The following is a 21588-nucleotide window of genomic DNA, read 5'->3' as shown; positions in this document are numbered from 1 at the left end:
CTGATATCTCTTTCAGTGATTTTGCTGTTCCTGTACATGAAAGCTATTGATTCTTTTAAATTTTATTTTATTTTAAAGAGGGTAAAACCAGGGAAAATAAAACAGAATAAAACCAATCAAAATAAACCATCATATGTGATACAGAACCTCAAAACCTTATAAAATCAACAATAATTAACATGATGCCTTTTGTTGCTTTCAAACTAGCTCTACATACCTTTTGTCATAGTAAAAGTCAAACATAACAGAATAGAAACAATAAAAACATAACAATGGATGTAATAAAGGACTTCAAAACAAACCAATAGTAAATCCAAAATGGCTACCATAGTATGTCTTGCTATCTTTTAAATAGCTGCTCATACCATCAGATTTAACATAAACAAAACAAAAGACAATAAGACTCAACCCAACTAAACAATGAAAATGATATGATTTCCAAATGGGTCTCCTGGTGAAGCCTGGTTCTCTCCCTCTGCAATCCACAAATGGCGCTGACTCAACGAGAGAGGTTGGGTCTGACTGTCCCCAAAGGCTATTGATTTTAGAGTGTTGACTATATAACCAGCTACGTTACTGAATTTCCTTATTAAATCTAGTATTTTTTAGGGGCTGGGGATTTAGCTCAGCGGCATAAGCACCTGCCTTGCAAGCAGGCAGTCGTGAGGTCGATCCCTGGTACCAATAAAAACGAAAAAGACCAAAAAAAAAATCTAGTATTTTTTGGTGGAGTTTTTGGGATCTTCTAAGTAGCGTATCATGTCATCTTGAAATGATGACATGGAAACTTCTTCCTTTCTTATGTTTATTCTTTTTATTTCTTTCTCTTGTCTAACTGCTCCAGTTAAAGTTTCCAGGACTATGTTGAATGAGAGTGGAGACAATGGACCTCCTTGTCTTGTTTCTGATTTTACAGAGACAGTTTTCAGTTTTGTCCATTTAATATGATGTTGGCTGTTGCTTTGTCACAGATGGCTTTCATCAGATTGAGATAAAGACCATCTATTTCAATTTTCTGGAGGGTTTTTATCATGCATGGATGCTGGACTTTGTCAAAACATTTTTCTACATCTATTGAGATGATCATATGATTTTTGTTCTTGCCTCTGTTAATATGGTGTATTACACTGGTAGATTTACGTATGTTGAACCTTCCCTGCATCCTTGGAATGAATCTCACTTCAACATGTTATATAATCTTCCTGATGACTTGCTGCATTCTATTTGCCAGTATTTTAATTAAGGATTTTTGCAGCAATGCTCATTATGGAGATTCGCCTGTAATTCTCTTTCTTAGTTGAGTCCTTCTCTGGTTTTGGTATCAGGGTAATGCTTGCTTCCAGGAATGAATTTAGAAGTATTGATTCTATTTCAATTTCATTAAAGAATTTGAGAAGTAGTGGTGCTAGGTCTTCTCTAAATTTCTTTTAGAATTCAGCAGTGAATCTGTCAGTGCCTGGGCTTTTCTTTAATTGGTGAGTTTTTAATTACATCTTCAATTTCATTGATTGATATAGAAATGTTTAGGATTTTTGTAACTTCTTAATTCACATGTTTGTAGGAATCTGTCCATTTCTTCTGTATTTTACATCTTATTAGAATACAAATTTTCAAAGTAGGTATAAGTGATTTTCTGGGTTTCTGCAAGGTACATTGTGATTTCTCCCTTTTCATTCCTGGTTACATAGATTTGAGTCTGTTTATTACTTTTCTTGATAAGGCTGGCTAAGAGATTGTCTATTATATTTAATCTTTCAAAGAACCAACTCTTTTCATAGTGGCCATTGCTGATTTCCTATTATTTTGTTCTGAAATCCAATAATGCCTTTATTCTTGGTTTTGATTGGTTTTAGTCTGTTTTGAATTATTTGATTTTGATAGGTATGAAGGTATGGACAACTGTTTTGAAGAAAACAGGAGACATTATGGTAGCCATTATTGATTTCCTATTGTTTAGTTTTGAAGGCTCATAAGGCTCTCCTTCCTTTGTTTTGATTCCTTTTATATTATTTTGTTATATATTGACTTATTGTGTCAGAAGGTATGGATAGCTATTTCAAAGAAAACGAGACATTACAGTAGCCACTGTTGATTTCCTGTTGTCTTGTTCTGAAATCCTGTGTTATTTGCATTGTTTTGTCCTGATATGCTTTGTTCTGTTTTGTTTTGCTTTGTTTTGCTTTATTCTCTTTAAAATAAAAAAAGAACCAACTCTTCAATTCAGTCTTTGTATTTTTTTTTAGTCCCCACTGTGTTAATTTCTGTTCTGATCTTTATAATTTCCTTCCTTGTAGGAGATTTTGGCTTAGCCTGCTCTTCTTTGTCTAGACTTTTGAAGTTCAACATTACATTAAGTCATTTGTATGTACTTGCTCTGTTTTCCTGATATGGACATTTACTGCTATAAATTTCCCTCTTAAGGCTGTTTTCGTTGTTTTCCACAAGTTCCAATGTGTTGTACTATCATTACCATTGAACTGTAAAAAGTATCTAATTTCTTCTTTAATTTTATCTATGACCCATTGGTGGTTTGGTAGGGTGCTATGTAAATTCTATATGTCTATGAAGTTCTTGTAGTTTCCTGTGGCATGGATTTCCAATTTCATTGCACTATAGACTGATAGTATGCATGGGATCATTTCAATTTCTTTGCTTTTATTGGTTCCATGAGCCAGTATATGGTCTGTCTTAGAGAACATCCCGTGTGCAACTGAGAAGAATGTGTACTCTGATGTTGTGGGGCAGAACATTCAGTAGACATCTACTAAGTCTGTGTGTTTGAAAGTTTGATTTAGTTTTAATATTTCATTATTGAATTTTTATCTAATCTATCTTTTTGTGACTGTGGTATTGAGGTATCCCAATACAATTGTGTTAGGACTTATTGGATTTTTCATGTCTGTTAGTAATTGTTTATATAGGTGGGTGCCCTGGTATTTGCTCATATATATTTATGATTATTATCTCTTCCTCTTCGATTGTTCCCTTTACAAGGATGTAGCAACCTTCTTTATCTTTCTCAATCAATATTGGCTTAAGATTCACTTTATCTACAAATAGAATAACTACCTCTGCTTTTTTCTGGGTTCCTGTTGCATGGAGTATTGCTTTCCATCCATTGACTTTCAGTCTATGAATTTCTTTTTTAATTAAATGTTGTTTTTTGTATGTAATCTATTGTTGGATCTTGCTTTTTGATCCACTTTATGAGTCTGTGACTTTTCATTGGCGAACTGAGATCACTAACATTGATGGTCAAAACTGATATATATTGACTTATCCTTGTCATGTTACTTTCCTGTTGTTGGCCACCCCCCCCTTTTTTCCCCCTATAATTGTTTGCTTTCCCTGGTAGATTCCTTCTGTTGGGATTCATGGAGCTGCAATCCATATTATCTCCTTCTAGAATATCTTTCAAAACATTTTGGAATGCTGGTTTGGTGGTCATAAATTTCCTCAGATGTTCTTTTTCAGTATCTTATTTCTCCATTAATTTTGAAAGATAGTTTTTTAGGGTATATCAATCTGGATTGAATACTGCTTTCCTTTAGAACTTGGAGTATTTCACTACAAGCTTTCCTTGACTTGAGAATTTGTGCTAAGAAGTCAGTTGTAATTCCAATGGCCTTTCTTTTTATAGGTGAATGCATTTCTTTTCTCTAACAGCTTTTAGGATTCTTGTGTTGAATTTCTGGAATCTTGACTATGTTATGGTTGGCTGTAAATTTTTTTATCATTGATAATTATAGTTCTATATACCTCACTTATTTGTATGTCAAATTATTTTTCTCTACCAAAGAAGTTTTCTGACATCATTTTTGTGAATATTTTTTAATGTCATTTGTGGTATTTCCTGCTTTTTCATTGACTCCAATAAACCTTAAGTTATTCTTCCTCATCTAGCAGCTGATGAATTGATTTCTCATGTTCCTTTTCTATTTTTGAGAAATCTTGCTTTTCCTGTTGCTAACTGCAAGCCTGTCTTCAATATCTGAGATTCTGTCCTCACATTGGCCTAATCTGCTTTGAATACTTTGGAGTTTTTATTCTCCTGAATATCTTCCTGAATCTGCTTTATAGATTCCATTTTTTCCCAATGCTGAGATTCCACAATTTTCTAAAGCTTGTCTATTTATTATTTTGTCTGTGTCTGCTCTAATGTTGCTAAGCATGGTGTGTATTTTGGTAATCTCTGTATTTATCTGAGAGATTATTTCTTATTTCATTTTTTCCAGAGCCTCATTCAATTGCTTTGTTGTTACCACTTCAAACTGACCTCATGCGGGGCTTTCCGACTGCCCTTTTTTGCCTTTGGGAACTGGATGTCTGAGGTTGCATTTTGCTTAAATGCCTTCTCATTCTATTTTCTCTCTTTTTTAGTTTAATTCCTGGGATGATGCTTGTAAACTGCCTATGGTAGGTTGCTTCATTAGTAGTATTTATGACCCTGAAATGATGATTACATTTCTGAGGTATCTTCCAGGTGCAGCTGGTTTTCTGGTTCTAAGTCTGTTAGATCATACCTCTTCAGTTTGTTGAAAATGAGAGGTTGTTGTTTGTTTGGTCCAGTCTCTGGTTCCTTGGCACTATGCCACTGTATTTTCTTGGTCAATGTCAGTCATGGAATACCAGGATCAAAAGCACCAACCAGTGCAGTCCTCCATATCTGCTGTTCCCCTCCACTGCCCTGTCTCTCTGCAGAGGCCTCCCGGGTCACCAGCCATCACTGTCACCATGTCCATGTGTCCCCAGGTTCAAACAGTTCCTCTCACACAGTGAGTCCCATCTCAGAGCAAAGGCACTACCAGTTACAGCCTTCTTCTTCCTTGAAGTTTTTCTTTTCACAATCTCTGTGGGCTTCAATTCTCACTTCAGATTCTTCCTGGGTCCTGGAGATCCACTTCCTTCCTTCTTGTCTTCCTCAGAATACTATATTCCACGTCTGGAGAGTGACTCTCAGAGAGGCTGTTTTCTCTGCTGCTTACCACTCTGCCATCTTCTGCTTATACTTTTTGTTTTATTTACTCCATCCTTCACCAGTATTTTGCTTACTACTAAGCTAACTGAAGTGTTACTGTCAACAAATTTTATTTTTAATGTAAATGACACTGGTGCCACAGGTCCCTAGATGTCATCTGCTAACTAATCTTAAAGCAAATTGCAGCCAAGGATATAGTTCAATGGCATAAGCACCTGCCTAGCAAGGGCAAGGTCATGAGTTTGATTTCCCATTTAAAAAAAAAAACAGAAAGGAAAGAAAAAGCAAAAGAGAAGCCAAACTGCAATAGCTACCACAATGTAACTGCAACTTTAAAATAGCCTGAACATTCATTCATATGTCAGAGCCCCTAGGATAACTAATTAACTCCTTTGAGATCTATACAAGCGAATCTAAAAGGGTGGCTTTGTCACCAATAACAAACACTTGGTTTGCTTACAGCTCTTACCATATTATTATTTCACATACTTTATCAAAGTTTTAAAAATCGAAAATATTATCTGAGTTTAGTGGTGCACGCTAGTAATCCTAGTACTAGGAAAGCTGAGGCAATAGGGTCACCCAAAGTCCAAGGCCAGTCAAAGCTACAAAGTGAGCACAAGACCAGCCTGATATACATAGTAAGACCCTGTCTCAAAAAAAGAATAGGAAATATAACTAACTTCCCTCTTTCAATATAGATATTTTAAAAACACATTTCCACCAATTTGAATCACCGGTGGTACATGCATGACTGACCAATGGACATTCTGAATGACCATGTGTTAGCCATTTAACCTCAGAAGATGGAGTTCAAATCAGAGCATCTAAGTTTCAAAGGATACAAATTAAAGCCCCATCATGACAGTGTTAAATGTTTGTTAAAATCATGAGCCAGGAAAGAATTAAGGATCTATAGGTGTGCAGTTTGCAGTCAGCATATGGCATTGCAAGGATGGCAGCCTTTACAGAGCCACCATCTGGCAAGCCCTTCCCATGTGCTGAGGATGGTGGCAGATGTCATTACAGCAACAGTGCACAAGTCACATGTTTCAGAATTCTTAAAGCTTATAAGAAGCATAGGAAGACAGATGTTAAACAACACAAAGTGGCAATAATGGCACAATTAGGGTACACAGCATGCTATGGGAACATTTTTCAGGATTTTAATCTTCTCTGCTCTAAGTCGTAGATGGTTATCATTTATCTTCCAATCTGGGATACTTTTTGGAGATGCCAAGAATAAATATGCTTCTAACAGTTCCAGGAAATCTAGGACGTAGATCAGCCCAGCCATACCTGACTCAGTATCTCTGACCCACAAAATAAAGCCACAAAACATTTTAACCTTTTATGGTACCAAATATATATTACAGACATCCATTGATATGCATGGGAATTAAATGTTTTAAAATGATAAACTTAAAATAATTTATAAAACAATATTATTGTATGTTTTATGGATTATGAGATATTACATAAATATTTTATGTATGCATTGTAATGAAGAAAAGAGCTCTACTTTTCTATCAAATTTTTGTCCCAGAAATTATACCACAGAGCTAATGCTATTTTGTGCATGCACATACTTTTAAGTAATGCATACAAAGTAATTCATTACTGGAACAATACTGTACCAATACATTTTCCATTTGAGAGTTGGCATCTAAAAATTACATTTATCTGAACATGCTTTGCACTTTCCTAGCTCTGTGCCTTTGCTTTGCAGTTTTACTTCATCTAGAGTGACTTCACATTACCTCTTTGCTTACAAACATCCTGTTAATTCTTTAAGCCCCATTTGTACACTTGCAAAATAAAATCAACCTTGAAGTATTGCCTACATAGCCGTTTCTGAGCAGCTGTTGTGAGAGCCACCACGCATGTATGCAACTGTGCAGAACTTAGTTAGGAAGCCCGGGTAACAGTCCCTACTTGATCACAGATGGCCCCATTGGCACAATTCTTTAACCTCTTAGGGACTTGCTTTTCTTATTTGTAAAAGAGAGCATTAAAACAACTCTAAGTGATATGAAGAATTACTATGAACTTTTTAGATATGTCAGTATTATTATGGTCAGATTTATAAATGATATGCGGCTTTTAGAGAAACTATTAAATATAAACATGATATTATTTCATACTTGTAATTTGATGGAGAGGTCAGAAGATGGCACAGAGTGGTAAGGGGTACAGACAAGATACAAAGTGAGAATTGTTGAACTTGTATAAGGGGGTTCACGATGCCATTATATCTATTTTTCAGTGTTTTAAATTTTACATTATAAAAGGATTTTAAAGCTCTGAAGTTATTTCCAGCTCTACATCTCTGTGAGTCTATCTTCAGTAAATGTCGTACTTAATCAGCAGTCAACTACACATCCTCTTGTGACACTCCTTTACAATCTTACTGGTTTTTTTTTTTTTTTTTTTTTTTTTTTTAGTATTTCATGAGTATGCACTATTTAGTTGACCACATATGGCTTTTCTTGGACAATGGTTTAGTTTGGGTATATTTGAGTTTTCTTTATTGTATCTCATAACCAATAAATAACTGATTAATGAGAGCTAGAAGAGGCCACGTTAAAACATGACGAAGTCAGTGAAGGATAGAAAATGAGAATCACTCTATAAAATAAGAATTTTAGTCATCAGTACTGATACACATCACTTACAAATGTTAACACTTCTCTGGAAATATAAATAGCTGGTAAATATTTTATACTTAGAGAGTATTTGGTTAATATTTTTGAGTGCTAAAGGCATTTTAGAAATAAATTATGCAATTGTTCTTTATTTTGTATTTTAAAAACCCATGAGAGCATTAATAAGTGTGTTTCTGTGGAAGTTGTAAAATTTAAATCAGTCTATTGGTGATATTTATGTACAAATTCTGCACACAAAATATTTTGCCTGCCAGCATCTGCCACTGCCACAGATTCAGATCAGAAAGCTCAGTTCCTCTCATGAATTTTAATAGGATGCACTCTCAGCTGAGGATTGGCTAGCATTTCTAAGTGGTGATGAATGAGCAAACACATCAGCCCTCAGAGAAACAGAAGGCCAAGTTTTCAAAGGTGGCAACAGCCTATCTTTTCCAACAATATCAGACTACTCACTCTCGATCAATTACCAGGCAAGCAACATCGTTTTCTTCAGCAATAATGTTAGCAGATCTCACATCATCACTGGAGACAGAAAAAAAAGGTCAGCTTTTAATAGTTCCATGTTAAATACCCATATTTACTAGAGCATCTACTACTTTATATAAAAGCATAGCCCTCCCATAAGCTTTCTAAAGACTGCACGTTTTATAACATGGTAATTAACATGCGACCCCTTTCAAAAAATAGGAAAAAAAAGGATTTGAAATGTGTACAATAAATTTTCTGTATGCAAGGAACTTAGAGAAAACTGAACTAGAACCAGGAATCACTGACTACAACTGTGTGTGAAGTCTTGTCCTAAGCTCTGTGACAGGCAAAATAAAATATCTCTGTCTTGAATGAAGCAGAATTGCTAATTAACAAGAAGGCAACACAGTGGTAAACTGATCAGAGAAACTTAGAGGAAAAACAGTCAAGAGATTAACATATGATAAACTGGTTAGAAATATAACCAAATAAAGTTGAAAAATCTTAAAATGAAAACATTTTATATCTTCCAGCTAAGTACAAAAATATTTTTATTATGTAAAATGTATATTTTTCCATTAAAATCTCTGCAATCAGTGAATGAATTATGAGTGATAATGAGCTGGAGTATAATTATCATCACTGTCCTTCTTAGTACATAATGTAATGGTATATCTTACAATTGATATTTTAGATATGATGAATTATTGTATGGTATATGATCTGATGATAAATTTAATTTTCTAATGACTACCAATGGGTCAAGCACCAAGTAAAGCACTTGTTTAGAAACTTTAGTTATAAATTAAAGACGCTAAAAAGATGTGCCCTTATGACAGACAGAACTTAGAGATTTGTGTGAGGTATACTAGGAGCAGTGGAAATCAGTGCAGTAGTAACCAGTGAGACCGTTCTGGGCAGCTTCATCAAAAATGCAACACCCAAGCTCAAGTCCTTCTCCTTTCTGTCATAGTAAGCGGGACAGAAAGCACTCTGGCACCCATTGCTACCATCCCAAAAAAGTTCCCTATCTACTCAGCTGACATTCAGAAACCAGATATAATTCCAGTTCCTCCCCAGTTTATAGAATCCTTGCTAGAAGACAGCAGGGAAAATATTTCACCAAATGGACTTTTGAGCCAAAAGCAGAACAGTTTGTGCTCAACTTGTATTTGTGTAGTTAGACACAAAGGTAGATAGGCATGTAGATAAAAAGATAGGAATAGGATGGTGGAGATGAATGCAGGTAAGTCTAGATACAGAATAGGAATAGGATGGTGGAGATGAATGCAGGTTAAGTCTAGATACAGAGAGGATCTCGGGTTATGGACCAACTATTGCATCTGTGAATTCAGAGAAAGAGTTATAGAAGTCATTTCACAAAGTACTACAATGACTTGCAGTACGAACATACTCTGCATACCCTTTATAAGTATTAAATGTTCACGAATAGACTTATATTCCTTTCATAGTAACTGTGTAAGTGCCATGGACTTATTTTTGCACAAAAAAAATCCTGAAAGAACTCAGGGGACTATTTAATGTCATCATGAAAATATACAGAACATAAGGAATATGGAGTCACAAGCAGCAGCTCTAAAAAGTGATGGCATAAACATGCATAAACACAAAAAAAGGTTGTTCCCAGATTTCCTTCCCATTTATTTTATCTTTATTTTATACCCTCATTGCCTTGGGAAGCTGGGTGTCCATACATAAACACAAATTCTCACATTTCTTGTAGGAAAACACTATACTTGGCTTGCTAGAACACACAGCATACATTACTTCTGGTCCAGCAAAAACAGATAACACATTTCCTTCCAAGAGCTGTTTCATAAAGTTCTATACACTTCCAAACTTTACTTGATTCACTTAGGAACATACAAAAAATACAGCTTAAATGTAAAGAACCAAGCATTGAAGCATTAGATGATACTATTATAGTATGATAGTGCATAAAAAGGAAGATAGTTCTCCTACTATTGAAACAAGTTTATTACCAACTAGAAAATGGGAATGAGTTGTTTAAATTGTCTTTAAATTCCACTTTTAAATTACCTACATAATAGCTATAACATAATTTATTAAGTTTTAGCACTTGGTTTTCTTTAATAAGAGTTTTATAATTTTTGGGTAATCCAATTTGTCTTCAGGTAATTTCTGAATATTTTTTCATTGCTCTATAATTATGTAAACCTGTCATATAAATCAGCAGACCTGGGACTTCATAAACTAAAGTTAAGAAGATAAATAAACAGAAATACTGCACCTTTAAGCATAAATTTAAAATATAACTAGTCATAAATAAATCATAAATGATGTCTTAAATTACTTGAAGTACTTGAAAACATATGCAATTCTTTTAAAAAGTATGCTGCCCCACTTTAATTTTATGTTTATAAAGTATTTATATTTAGAAGAATAATTCTTCAGACATAAGGTTTTATGAGTTTCAGGAAGTAAAAAACTTCCCTTCAGCCTCCAGATTAATCATTAAAAACATTTCTACCGTAAATTAGATCAATGATGAATAAACTCCTACCTCAAAAAAATGAACTTTCAAGTAGAAATTTCAAATATATTATTTTGAGTCTTTTTAAAAATGAGATTCCAAGATGAACTGATAAAAATACCTAAAAACACATTACTTTTGACATGTCAATATCTGTTTTTTTTTTTTAATTTTTGTTTTTTTAAAATCTCTGAACAGGACATCATTTCAACCTATAGGAAAATAAAAACTTATTATTGTTGTTTTAAACTATAATTTTCCACTTTTAAAGTTGACTTTTTAAGACTAAAAATTCTGAAAACCTTAGTCTAGCTTTCATGTGCAAAATTAGTATATTTATTTCCTACAAACAGTGATTTTTTTTTTCAAAACCAGTTGAAAATCTGTATTTAACTTGTGGATATTTGTTGCCATTAATTTGGTAGTTCAACTCTAAATAAGTAGTTTCTCATGCAAAACAGCCCAAGCATTTTACTTAGTTATAATATAGAAATGTGTAGCTTCACCTGATGAGAGCTTTTTCTCCAAAGTATTCTCCTGTCTGTAGTGTTTTTATCAGCTGTGGTTGATCGTGACCCTCAGTACTCTGCGTGACTTTTACCTAAACAATATTAAACAAAAATAAAAGAAGAAAAATATCTGAACAAATATCCATTCAACCAAACTCTGCAGATGTATATAAACTTGATAAAGAAATTTTAAAAAATAAGAGGCAGTTTCACTTCTGAATTACACAGGACAATTAACTTACTCAACTTACTTAACTGAGTCTGAATAATCTCCTGTTTTAATACAATCAAATGACTACCCTCTGAGTCTCCTTCAAACCTCCTCTAACAAGACGATTAAAAATAATCCAGTGATTCCTTCCTAGACATCCTCAAAGAGAATGATGATGGTCTTGTGAGAACTTTCATTGCTTCAAAAAACCTGGCAGAACTGATAGATTTATTAAGAATAACGTGGAGTAACCAGGGTTCTAAGTGTGGTGTCCACAGCTGGGCCACACTCTACAAAATATGATGGAAGATGGAATGCAAAATATGAGTTGGAGGGGGCTGGGGATTTAGCTCAGCGGCCTAAGCGCCTGCCTTGCAAGCCAGCAGTCGTGAGTTTGATCCCTGGTACCGATAAAAAGGAAAAAGACGAAAAAAAAAAATGAGTTGGAGAATAGTCCACAACCTTGTGGGTATCTCACAATGAACCATGGCTCAAGGAGAACCTTTACCACAAAGTCAAAGTCTTCAATACAGTATCTGCTATTTGAGCTTAGAATTATTCCAATTCAACGTGTTAACACTTTTCTCACGCTGGCTGGAAATTCTGATTGACATTTATGTATATCATGATGAATTAAAAATTTTAAAATAACTACAATAAATGCAAATTCTTTTTTAGCCAAAATTCCTTCAAAGCAGGGTGTCCAGTAGGGGAGCTACGATAAGAAGAAGTTGCCACTACTGAAGAGTTTCAAAGATCAGACACTCTTTCATTCAAATTTTTCCTTCACTGGGGACTCAGTTCAAAGTTCAGTCACAAACCTGTTTAAGGAAGGCAGGGACAGATTCTATCATAATAAATTCTTCCAGGGAAGATGGAGCAATATGTAAGTCTCCAACAGTGTAAAGACACAAGGGATCAATTTTTGACACTTCCATTTAATACTTCACAAATGTTTTTTGTCTTTGAGGAATGCAACAATCAGCACAGAAATAACACACAACATGTTACTCAATAGCTAGGTAAAGCAAAAAACCTCTGTGTGTGTGCGTGTGCATGCGTGTGTGTGTGTGTGTGTGTGTGTGTGTGTGTGTGTGTGTGTTTGGTGCAATATTTGATCAACATCTAAATTGACTCAGACTATTGATTATGAATTGAAATTCTGAGCAATATTGGTTTTCTAGCTTGATACCTGTCCATGACCATTATCATTTGCCATCTTCTTTCCCTTGTACCTGCTTATTGTCACTGTCATTGGATGGAAAAATACAGCTGTGTTCTTGGATCTTTGGACTTACTGAGAGTCACATACTTAGAGGTAGAAGGACTTCAGAAATAGCCCAGTCATTATGCAAGGAAACTAAGTCCAAAAAGTCAAGTGAGTTGTTTAAGGTTGCTAAAATGTCACCTCTCAGCTGGAGCCCATCACGAGTCTCCCATGTCCTCCCCGCAAGCAAAGCCCTCTAACAGAGGGCCGTAAGATGCTTCTGGGCAAAGCTCATTTGGTATTCAATGTGGAGAAGTTCTTATTAGAGCACTATTGTGTTTAAGGCCAACTAATTTAATAAAAACTTTTTTTACTTTACTCTATAATTAATATTTACCTTTCCTTTGGCCAAAATGAAAAAAGTACTTCCTTCCTCACCCTCTCTAATGATATAATCTCCTTTGTCATAGTACTCCTGTTGGAAGGAGAGAGAAAGCAAATGTTAGGTCAACCAGAGATGCACAAGCAAAGACATAAAGGAAACAGAATTCCTCATTTCTTTGAAATAAGTGTTCCACACCAGTTTTTTCTTTCTTCTTTTTTTTCTGTCTTCATTTTAACCAACTTTCTTTACATTGTCTTCATAAATTGGAAAAGTAAGGAGACTTTCACTTTCTTTGTCTGCTTGATATTATTTCTTTCACAGAGAAAATGCACTTGGAATATTGAATTTGGGGACAGAGCACAGAGGTACAAGAAGACAAGTCACTGTGCCCAGGCGCACTTTCACCTGAATAACCTAAATGCAACCTGCACAAGTGATCAGCCATGCTCTGGAAATTAGGGCTAGGATTTAGAGAAGAACAAGTGATTTTATATGCTAAACTGAAACAAGGATCTTTAATGTGTATTAAGAATCCCAGCCTCAGTTTGTTGCTCCCTGCAGGCAGATTCCAAATGGACACTAAGTAGCACTGTTCTGTACTATTTGCAAAAATTCATCATCATAAAGTATCACAAAGCCATTATCATCTCTTATATGTAAATTCCATGTTGTACTTCTGATGTATTCTCATAAGATCTCAAATGCTCACTTATCTTTTACCACATTTAATGTCTGTTTCTCTCATATATTGTATAATTAGGGAATTCTTGAGCAAGGAAAAGTAATTTATCTACCTGTCAGACCAAAAGAGCAATATAATACCTCAGAAAACAAAAGATAGATTAAACTGTCTGCCTCTGTGGTTTTAATTTGATCTGGTCTCCAAGTCAGAACTCAAATGAATCTCTTAATTATTTATACAGACAAAACTGGGCTTGTTTAATTTTTTAAAAGGGCATAATTAACCTAATAGCTGTGTCTTGTTTTCTTTTAAACTTGAAAATAAACTGAAAACTACTTTTATATTTCTATCTTCTACTATCACTTATTTACTCTTAAAATCAAATTATATTCATGGAATAAATATTACTCCAATACTGTACTCATAAACATACCTTTTATTTGCATAACACTAGGTATATTTTAGAAGATATTTCAACATCTCGTAGAAAGTAGCATGATGTCTTAGTGGGGCAAAAAGGTCTAGATTCAAGCCCCAATTCTACACTGAATTTTGTTTTCATTAATCCGAAGAACTAAAATAAGACCATTTACTTTCAGAGATTTAGAGAAGTGCATTAGTTTTCTTTCACGGCTGAAAGGAATGACCATTTAGTGGCTTAGAAAAAAACCTTTTCGTTATCTCACAGCTTCTGTTGGTCAGAAAATTCAGGCATGACTTGACTAGCCATCTCTCCTTAGGGTCTCTCAAAAATGACCTGTAGGTACCAGTAGAGCTATGTTCCCTTTGGAGGCTTGGGAGGAAACTGGCTGTCAAGGTTGCTTGCAGAGTTCATGTGCAGGGAAATGTTCCTGTTGTCTTTCCAACTGTCCAGAGCTCTCCCTTAGTTCCCAGAGGCCTCTATGGTCCCTTCTCAGAGCCCTTGCATCTCAGAAGCTGCAAGAGAGTGCCAATTGCTTTCCCTGAGAGTCTTTCTGATTTCTACTTCTGATTCTAGAAAGAGAAAACTCTGCTTTCAAGGCACAGATAGTTATATTCAGCCCACCTATCCAATTCAGAATATTCTATTTTAAAGTCTCAAAACTCATCCATAAAGGCCTTTGGCCATTGTATGGTAACAATACATACATTCCAAGGACTAAAGTTTGGAGGTTTTGGTGAAACCACAGTAAATCAATTAAAATCAGTACTGAGTCATAAAGAACACTTTAAACAAAGTAAATGCATGATTAATACCTGCCATTTTAAAGAAGAAGATTATAGTATTTGATTGACTTTCACATCTTCTGGACCTCAGCTTCCCTTACTGAAAACTAACAGTTGGATACCTACTACACCGATAGTTTTTTGAGGATGAGATAGGAAAATGTATGTGAAGTAGCTGCTGGAATATTTGGTACACACCAGATGCCCAGGGACTCACAATTCCTGAAAAAAGACTGTGTTCTAGTCATCAGAGTTTTGCAGAGGGATGCAGAGCTTTCCAGGAAGGTTGCATTTTTGCTGTTAGTGACAGTCAGATAATTAACTTCTGTCTAAGAGGTGGGGAAGACTTGAAATGGGTGTCCGGCAGACCCAGTCTGTGAACCTTTTCATGCACATATATTTGTACAGTCTCTCCAATTTTAATGGCATAGCCCAGACAGACTCTGAGAACCAACTGTTGAAAATGGCCAAGTAGCCATCAGCCTGAGTTTCTGAACAACTCTTCAGATTCAACTGAGACCGTCTTTACTGGGTTAGTATGTGAATAAGAGATAAATTTCTATTTTAATCTGAACAATGATGTTTTGCATTTCTTCGTCTCAGTTTGCTTACTCCAACCCTTCTTTCTTTCTACTTCTAGATCATGACCCTTGAAGATGAACCCAATCTGACATCCCAGCTGCCTTTATTATGTAATCAATGTTCAACTCTCTTTCCTAACCTTTGGAATCATGTCAGTGATTCTCACATCTGATAATCTGCTCTTTCATCGCTCTAGTCCCCGTGTCAATCTCAGTCCCAACTATGCATTCAGAGCAAAAGGAACATGGAGAATTTTTGAGGTGCTCGTAGGCTCAGTTATTATAAGGTCTTCCATGTGTGCTGAGGTGTGGCTTTAATTCCTGTCAACCAGGTAAGTTCATAGGGGAAACGTTTGCAACAGGACACTGAAAAAGAGCATTACTGTTTTGTAAGGGACACCTTCTTGTTGGGTACTTTTGCCGGGATGATTCTTTGTCACCCAAAACCATGGAAGGAAGATAAATAATACCTCCCAGTGTGTTGACAGTAGCTTCATAGATCAGAAAAAGCTGTGGAAATAGGTCAGACCAAAAATATATAGTGGTAAGTACTGGCTGTGATACTAGACTGCCCAGTGTTTGCCAACTGAGGAGTGTAGCCAGTCAAGCCAGGGTGGTCACCAGGACCAAAAAGGGAAATGCAAACAGTGTGGTTATTGTCGTTGTGGTTACACTGCAAAGGGGTCCCTTAGAGGAGCGAGAAGCCCTAGATTCTATCCAGGAGAGCCATGATGTGCACATATCTTTTTTTACTCTGACTTACCATAAGAAATACATTTTAGATATACATCCAATACACACACAAGAGTGTATGTACATACAGGCATGTATATAAAATGAAAACATTTTTCAAAATAATACTTTTTATTTTTATTTTATTTATAATACAGAATAACTATTCTGTTTCTTTTTTTTAAAAATTCCATTAAATTGGTTCTATGCTCTGTGGTGCTTTGTGATCTACAACCTGAAAAGAATGTTTTGAAAGATGTCTAGATATCTTCAGAAGAGCTACTTATTGTATCATAAAAATAAATAAGAAAGAAAATGAATGAATGAAAGAAAGAAATAAAATGAAAATGAAATTCATTTTAGGATAAACAGGTAGAGGGCAGAAGAAATTATGTAAACAAACAGCACTAGCTAAAGATGCAAAGAGTTTATTTTTCATTACAAGGCAAATGATTATTCTATGATAATCCAGCCAAAGGTAGATAAAAATTTTATAAAATCAGAAGAAAACTCCAAGGGGGTGAAATTAAAACAGAGGCAAGGCTAGAATTCCTCTACAGTTTTCTACAGTCTTCAGCTAAAAATCTTTATTTCACAAAAGTATTGATGCTATACAACCAGATGTAAAATACACACATACATACACACCCCTCCACACCATCATGTAACAGGTACCCAAATTTGTTGTTTTTTAAAAAAAAATGCTTACAAGTATTAAGTTGTAACCAGTTTCCCCCCTCCCCCCAGTAAAAGAGTTAAAACAGTTTAGAAACTTTAAAGCAAACATGACTGGATTGGGTGGGCCCTATCAGCCATTTAGCATTAATGTAGTCTCAGAATTGTTATTTTCAAGTAACTAGATCATACAAAAGGAAAACCAACAGAAATTATTCCTAACAGACCAACTAGCTAAGCCAACTATATAGAATTCTGTAACGTTACCAATGTAATGGCCCGTGGCCTCCATATTTTGTAAGTGAGGAGACGCTAATGCTCACACAATTAACTGAGAGCTGGGAGTGACAGAGGAAGGGCCACAAACCCTGATTTCCAGACTGCAAACAAGTGGACCTTCTACAATTCCCAGCTGTCCCATGTTCAATTCGCTGGTCCATAAAGTATCTCCACTTTCTCACCACTCTGGGTGTCATTATTCAAATATGAAAAACTCTCTAGCATATGCAAGTGTTAGCAGGGACTCTTAAGAAAGACCAGATTTTGGAAAAAATGACTAAAAATGGAAAATGCCTGAATCAAGAGGCCGACTGTGGCAAACTCTGAATATATGTACCCTATTTCTAAACAAATCAGTGTTTCTCATACTAAATGGGAGGTAGACGTGGTGTGGTTCTGTAATCCCAGCCCTTAGACAGGCTGAGGAAGGAGGATCTCAAGTTCACAAATTCTAGTCCAGACTGGGCAAATTAGAAACTTAGGGAGAACTTGTCTCAAAATAAACAGTAAGAAAAGGCCCGTGGAATAGGTAGCTAAGTACAAATCTATCGCCAGATTCCTAGTACTGGGGGGCAAGAAGCTTTAATGAGCATAAGAATCTCATAACTGCTAAAAATGGGAATCTGGGGCTCCTATCACTCTCCACTTTGGTAGAGGTGGGGTGGCTCATGTGAATCAGGGTCATTCCACCCTATTCCACCCTCAACCAACTGTTGTAACTGGCTTTGTGAGTCAGAGTATCAGTGTAGAGGGCTGCGAGGTCAAATACTAGAGCACCTGGGGCTGGGGATTTAGCTCAGTGGCATAAGCACCTGCCTTGCAAGCAGGCAGTCGTGAGTTCGATCCCTGGTACCGATAAAAAGGAAAAAGACCAAAAGAAAAAAAAAAAAAAATACTAGAGCACCAGGCGACTTCCTGGCTGATTCTAGCACTTACGATTCAGGACACCACAGTCCGACTCTGGGCTTTTGCACTGATTTCTGTGTGTAGGACCAGAAGGTTCATCCTCTCCTCTCCCATCTTTAGTACTCTGTGCTTGAGAGATGCAACAACCACACTGTGGTTTGTGTTATCATCCATAACTACACTTCTCCCTGAGGTGGACTTCAAGGCAGGAATGTGATTTGTGACAAGAAAGTACCACTGGACTGTAGGGGCTATTCTTCTAGAAGTGCAGCCATCTACATTACAGACATCAGTTCAACTGCTTGGTGACAGGAAGTTTTAACCTCCCTCCCCCATGCACACACACACACACACACACACACACACCTCCCAAATCACAGTCCTGCACAAAATGCATGACAGATTCTACCTGTTTTCCTTAAAGATGACAGAGTGGGTTTGTGGGATCACTGGTCCTCAAACCTGTAGGTGCTCTGTCCTAGTATCAGGGCACTAGGAATTGACTAGGGTCAGGACCAGGTTGAAGGGTCCTGGAGCCAATCTACGCTGGTAAGTGATGTGCTTTTCCTAGAGCTATCCAGATTCCATCGCTCCCTTGGTGATCACTTTTTGCATCTGAGAATTTTTGCACATTACAGAGACACATTTGTTTACCACGTATGAATAAGGAGCCCTTTATAAACTGTGTTTCTGTCTCCAAATGCTTAGATATAATAAAGCTTTTCTAACTTGTTTTAAAAGATGAGACTCAAGCTTGAATTGTGTGTTAATTAATACTGCATTTGAGCCCCCACCTACATATTCTGTAGTTATTGCTTGTGGCTGCCATAAAAATGTATAATTTAGCATTCATATTTAATGATACTAAATTCTCATATTTGCTGTCAGCATGGAATTCCCTTCTGGTAAATCTACTCTATTAGTATTATATTAAAAACAGATTTCCTTGGTTAACAAAAAAATAGAGCCTCTCTAGCTTTAAACATACCCTTAGAAATTAGGATAAATTATTAATTTGTAACATCTGTGATTGGTTTACATTACATTGGGAAAATCCCAAGAGGGGAGGGGAAGGCTGTCTTTTTGAAAATGACTTCATATCTGAGCCCCTGGGAGCACAAGGCCAGGCACTGTGTGTCATCATGGCCTGCCTTTGATAAATTGCTGGATGAGTTCCACAAATTGAAATGGAAACATTATTAGTGTCACTTACACTTAAGGATAGAATTGTCCCTGCTCCCACCCCAACAGATATTACTTTACACTGTACGCTGTGATAGACAGAGGAATGAATCTGTCAACAATTAGTCCTGTTGAGCTTTTTAAAAAGATTTCCTCTCCCTGAAAACAGCTCTATAAAAGCTTAAAGAGTTGAAGTGATTTCTTTACCATTCCCCACCTCCTTTAAATTCTATAGAAATCATTTTGGTTTCGAGCCTCCAAGAGAATGTGAGGGATTATTTGCTCTGAATTTTAATCTCTGCAATCTGAAAAGGTTTTCATAAAATGCGTAGCATTAGAATTCAAGGTACATGTCATAAAAGCATTGTTCACAAAAAGACTTGATGAAGCTTGGACTAAAACCAGCCATCTGTGTGATGCCTAAAATGAATTTTTGAACACATTCCAATACACTGTTTTCCTCTAGATATTAAAATAGGTTAAGTGTTTCTTGAGTACAATTTCTTAAAATTTATTTAGTGGCCTAGAGTGTTCAAGTATAGAATGTTCCATAGTCTGATTCAGAGTCCTGTCACCAAAATCACTAACATAGCCTTTCTGTGCTCCATTTCCTAATCATGCCTCCCTGCCTCCTTTATACTGGGAAAGCTCTTGTAAATGGACTGTGATGTTAATTGTAGAAAATCAAATGCTTGTTGAGTAAGGCAGATTAGTTTTATAGAATATACTAAAAAGATTAAAATATGTCAATCAAATTTCACTTTACACATGCAAATCCAATTTCCTTTTATACATTTTTGAAAAGGCCACCCCTTCTGGTCCCATAATTTAGGGTGAGCTGGCCTAAGAATTTTACAATAGAAAAAGCCTCTGATCTGTGTAGACTGGTGGTCTACAATCTTCTTTGAATTCATTTGCAGTGCTCATACAACAACTAGAAATCTTCTAATGAAATTTACTTTTTACTTTAAAATCTCTTACCACTTCCAAGCAGTCAATGATCTTGGTTAGTTTATCTTCAGGTAAATTCTTCAGTAAGGACACACTTCAAAATTAAAAAGAAATCTTTATTACCTTCCTGAATTAAAATATAAATACACATAGAAAGGTGCAAGTTCCAAAACTTTTATATTCATTTAAAAATTACATGCATTTTAATTTCTCCAAAGTAAATCTTATTTTGCAAATGAGAAAGGGACCAAGAGATGGAAGGAAGGGAAAATAGTGGACTGAAGAGGAAGTAAATTGAATTAAGATGTGTTACTCACATCTCCCCAAGAGGAATGTAATCACTATGCATTACAGACATATACTAATGAAAATCAAAATTTTAAAAAGTAAAACTTCAAATAACTAGAAACACACAACTTCATTTAGTACAAATTAGATACTATAACCTTTACATTTAGCAGGGCAAATACCACACTATTACAAAGGGTAAATCACATTCTATTTGGAAGAAAAATAATTTTATATTCTTTGTTGGTTTTAAAAGTGAATCATATCTGAAAATGTACTCCTTTCCTTGTTTTAATATTTCTGCTATTATCCCTGGTAAACATCTCTGATTCCAGTGAGGGATCACAGTTTCACTTAACTCCTTGTAATTAAGTAAAGATTGACTCCAGCAGAAATGTGAGAATTAGCATTGAAATCATTTTTGATTCTTAGTCATACTACACTAACTTTTGAAATCAATGCGAGCCAGAGGCATATCCTAGAAACATTTTTGCAGATAATAAAATACAGAAAATGAAACAGAGCACTGATGTTTTATTGTAAAAGTTCAGAAATTTCAGTATGATTAACCCATTTTTTAAGTTGTTCTTTAAAAAAAATTCTACTGCACCTATTTTTATTCAGGTCTATTGGTACAATTTCTGTAAGATAATTATTTTAACACTCATGTGGGAAAAATAATTTTACTTCAAAAATGTATAATCAGTTCTGATTTTGTAAAGGCAGGGAGCTCAGTCTCAAGTTTTCCTGCACACATGTACCAGGGGGCACGATGCCAAGACGTGTAAGAACGTTTGCACCAGAATCGCTTGTAATTGGAAGACCCTGGCACAAGCACCAATGGGAGAAAGATAAATACACAATGACAGAGTCAGGTAACAGTGCTCTCCAACAGAAGAAATGAATCTTAGAAAAAATACTGAGCCAAAAATTCAGTGGCAAAAATAATACCATTTTTATGAATGTTGAAAGTAGGTTAAATCAAGCTAGAGATAAAATTATAAATTATACTAAAGAAATGATCACTAAACTTGATACAGACTACTTCCGAGGAAAAGGGGAACAGGAGGTCGAAAGTGCCCTGTGGGAACCATGAGAATATCAATAGTACAGCTAACTTTCTATTCTTTAGGTTGAGCAGCAACTTCATACATATTTATTTTGTAG

The 21588-nt window shown here is 35.6% G+C and overlaps 1 protein-coding gene across 4 annotated transcripts in view; it reads right to left on the bottom strand.

Moving 5' to 3' along the window:
- The window catches only part of Prkg2 (protein kinase cGMP-dependent 2), a 118901-nt gene that overhangs the window by 54410 nt on the left and 42903 nt on the right, over positions 1–21588 (bottom strand). For all 4 annotated transcript variants that reach the window (XM_003477674.4, XM_063247202.1, XM_063247203.1 and 1 more), the window contains 4 exons: positions 20164–20227; positions 12952–13029; positions 11134–11228; positions 8098–8166 (listed from right to left, as the gene is read on the bottom strand). In XM_003477674.4, coding sequence (XP_003477722.2) covers positions 8098–8166; positions 11134–11228; positions 12952–13029; positions 20164–20227 — 306 coding nt within the window. The remainder of the gene's footprint in view (positions 1–8097; positions 8167–11133; positions 11229–12951; positions 13030–20163; positions 20228–21588) is intronic.

The sequence above is a fragment of the Cavia porcellus genome, unplaced genomic scaffold (assembly GCF_034190915.1).
Source record: "Cavia porcellus strain 051 isolate PalLab524CR breed Dunkin Hartley unplaced genomic scaffold, mCavPor4.1 scaffold_4, whole genome shotgun sequence".
In the NCBI taxonomy this organism is placed as follows: Eukaryota; Metazoa; Chordata; class Mammalia; order Rodentia; family Caviidae; genus Cavia; species Cavia porcellus.
This window is presented reverse-complemented; position numbering and strand designations above follow the sequence as displayed.